This window comes from Macrobrachium rosenbergii, chromosome 2 (assembly GCF_040412425.1).
Source record: "Macrobrachium rosenbergii isolate ZJJX-2024 chromosome 2, ASM4041242v1, whole genome shotgun sequence".
Lineage (NCBI taxonomy): Eukaryota > Metazoa > Arthropoda > Malacostraca > Decapoda > Palaemonidae > Macrobrachium > Macrobrachium rosenbergii.
In genome coordinates, this window is record NC_089742.1 from 29,650,848 (window position 1) to 29,653,347 (window position 2,500).

Sequence of the window (2,500 nt, forward strand, 5' to 3'; positions counted from 1 at the left end):
TTGTAATATCTTTAAATGTTTCGGGATATATTCATTTGAAAATATCCTAAAGTTTATATATATATATATATATATATATATATATATATATATATATATATATATATATATATATGTGTGTGTGTGTGTGTGTGTGTGTGTGTGTATATATATATATATACAGTATATATATACATGTATATTATTTTTGTTTTCCATGCACTCAATGTTCTTTAAAGTATGAAAAACTGCAATAATCCTTTTCATTAATGTCATTTTATGTAGTAATCTGACATTTACGGATTCCACTAGTGCACTTACAAATACATTTCTATCTTATTTGCATTAAACATAATCACTGCTGAAATAAATTAATTACAATTATTATAACAAAAAATGGTTACGAAATCTTCGTACCATTAGGCCTTATAAGAATACTTACACCATGCAAATATTATAATAGCAACAATAATGACCATAATTCATCATAATATAATGAAAGCATAATGTTGAGTCGCAACTCTTCCTCTAAGTTCCCAGATCTTCTCACGCTTTTAGTCGAAAACTTTCGTAATGAGCTTGTCCCTAATGAAGAGGACATTTTCACGCTTGGTATGTGCCAATATTCTGGCTCTTTAGCCCCAAAGTCGCTGGTACAGGCAGGAGAAAGACGTCTCCAAGGCTAAAATCTAAGTTTTATTTTTCATTCTGCCATCTGTGTTCAGTTTGTGTTGTCAAATGTCGAGATTTTGTGTTTGGTGGTAATCAGCTCGAAAGTGTTTGCAGTTGGTATTTATGTTATGCAAGAAAGTGTTCTTGCATTTTGTATGTCCAGAGAGAGAGAGAGAGAGAGAGAGAGAGAGAGAGAGAGAGAGAGAGAGAGAGAGAGAGAGAGAGAGAGAGAGAGAGAGAATTCAGTTTGTATTGTTTTTGATTGTATTTAGTTCGATGCTGTTTGTGGTTAGTATGTATGTCGTGCAAGAAAGTGTTTCTTGCATTTTGAATGGAGAGAGAGAGAGAGAGAGAGAGGCTGCTGAAAATGCTGTTTTCTGGGTAACTATCAATTATCAACTTGGTTTTGGGCGAAAAGAAGATATTATAGAGTCGTTTGCTCAATTATCTGTTATATTTTTTCAGTGAATTATTGCTCTTCAAATATCAGCCAAGAATAAAAAAATTTTAACATAAAATACATAAATATATACATTTTAATAAATATCTGTTTACGTTTATTCTGTTATGTAAAGATGTTCAACTGAAAGTATTAGTTATTGATCTGTTTCCAGTTGTTGATAATATTTTAAACTTCTTCCTGCATTTAAACAGAAAGAAGAAAGATATGAATAAACACAAAACTATACATTCCACAATATCACTTACACATACAGTGTTTATCAAAATAATACATTTCACAATATCACCTCAACGCACAGTGTTTATCAAAATAATACATTTCACAATATCATTTACTATTAGGTAAAGACCAAAAAAAAAAAAAGCAACCAACAATATTCTCCACAGGAGTAAAAATCAACAGAGAAACAACACTATTTTAGAATCAACGCCACTTATTCTTCGTCCTCATTGTTTGAATCAGCCTCGTTTTAACCTACTTACAATTAAGCAGGAGAAAAACAACACCCTTCAGAGGAATGAGGAGTGAGAAACAACTGAGAAACAACACTATCTTAGAACCAACGCCACTTAACTCCTCGTCCTCATTGTTTGAATCAGCCTCGTTTTAACCTACTTACAATTAAGCAGGAGAAAAACAACACAACCAGAGGAGTGAGGAGTGAGAAACAACTGAGAAACAACATTATTTTAGAGCCAACGCCACTTAACTCCTCGCCCTTATTATTTGAATCAGCCTTGTATTAACCTACTTACAATTAAGTCAAGGGAAAAGCAACACCCTCCGGAGGAATCAGGGGTGAGGAAGCAGAGAAACAACGCTATTTTGGAGCCAATGTCACTTAACTCTTCGCCCTCATTATTTGATTCAGCCTTGTTTTAACCTGCTTACGGGAGAAAAACAACACCAGCCAGAGGAGTAAGGAATGAGAAACAACAGAGAAAAAACCCTCTTTTAGAATCAACATCAGTCACCTCCTCGCCTTTATTGTTTGAATTAGCCTTGTATTAACCCATATACGATGAAGTCAGGAGAAAAACAACACTCTCCAGAGGAGTCAGGAGTGAGAAACAACTGAGAAACAACAATACTTTGGAGCCAGCGTCACTTACCTCCTCTCCTTCGTTTTATGAATTAGCCTTTGTATCAACATGCTTGCGATTAAGTAACGAGAAAAAACAACAACGTTTTCCCGAGCTGTTGTCCAGGAGTGAGAAACAACGATGCTTCAGAGCGAACGTCACTTACCTCCTCGCCCTCATTGCTCTGGTTCGAGGAGTAGGAAGCGCAGTCCTCGCAAACTTTATTACCACACTCGTCGCAGACTTTGAAGAACTCGCTCTCGCCCAGAGTCTGGTAATGGACGAAGAGAGGAAGAGAAGGCTA

The 2,500-nt window shown here is 35.3% G+C and overlaps 1 protein-coding gene across 1 annotated transcript in view; it reads right to left on the reverse strand.

Annotated features, from left to right (window-relative positions):
- The window catches only part of LOC136844451 (regulating synaptic membrane exocytosis protein 2-like), a 72,227-nt gene that overhangs the window by 43,595 nt on the left and 26,132 nt on the right, over positions 1-2,500 (reverse strand). Inside the window, 1 exon segment of the mRNA XM_067113703.1 lies at positions 2,363-2,467. Within this exon segment, the coding sequence (XP_066969804.1) occupies positions 2,363-2,467 (105 nt within the window).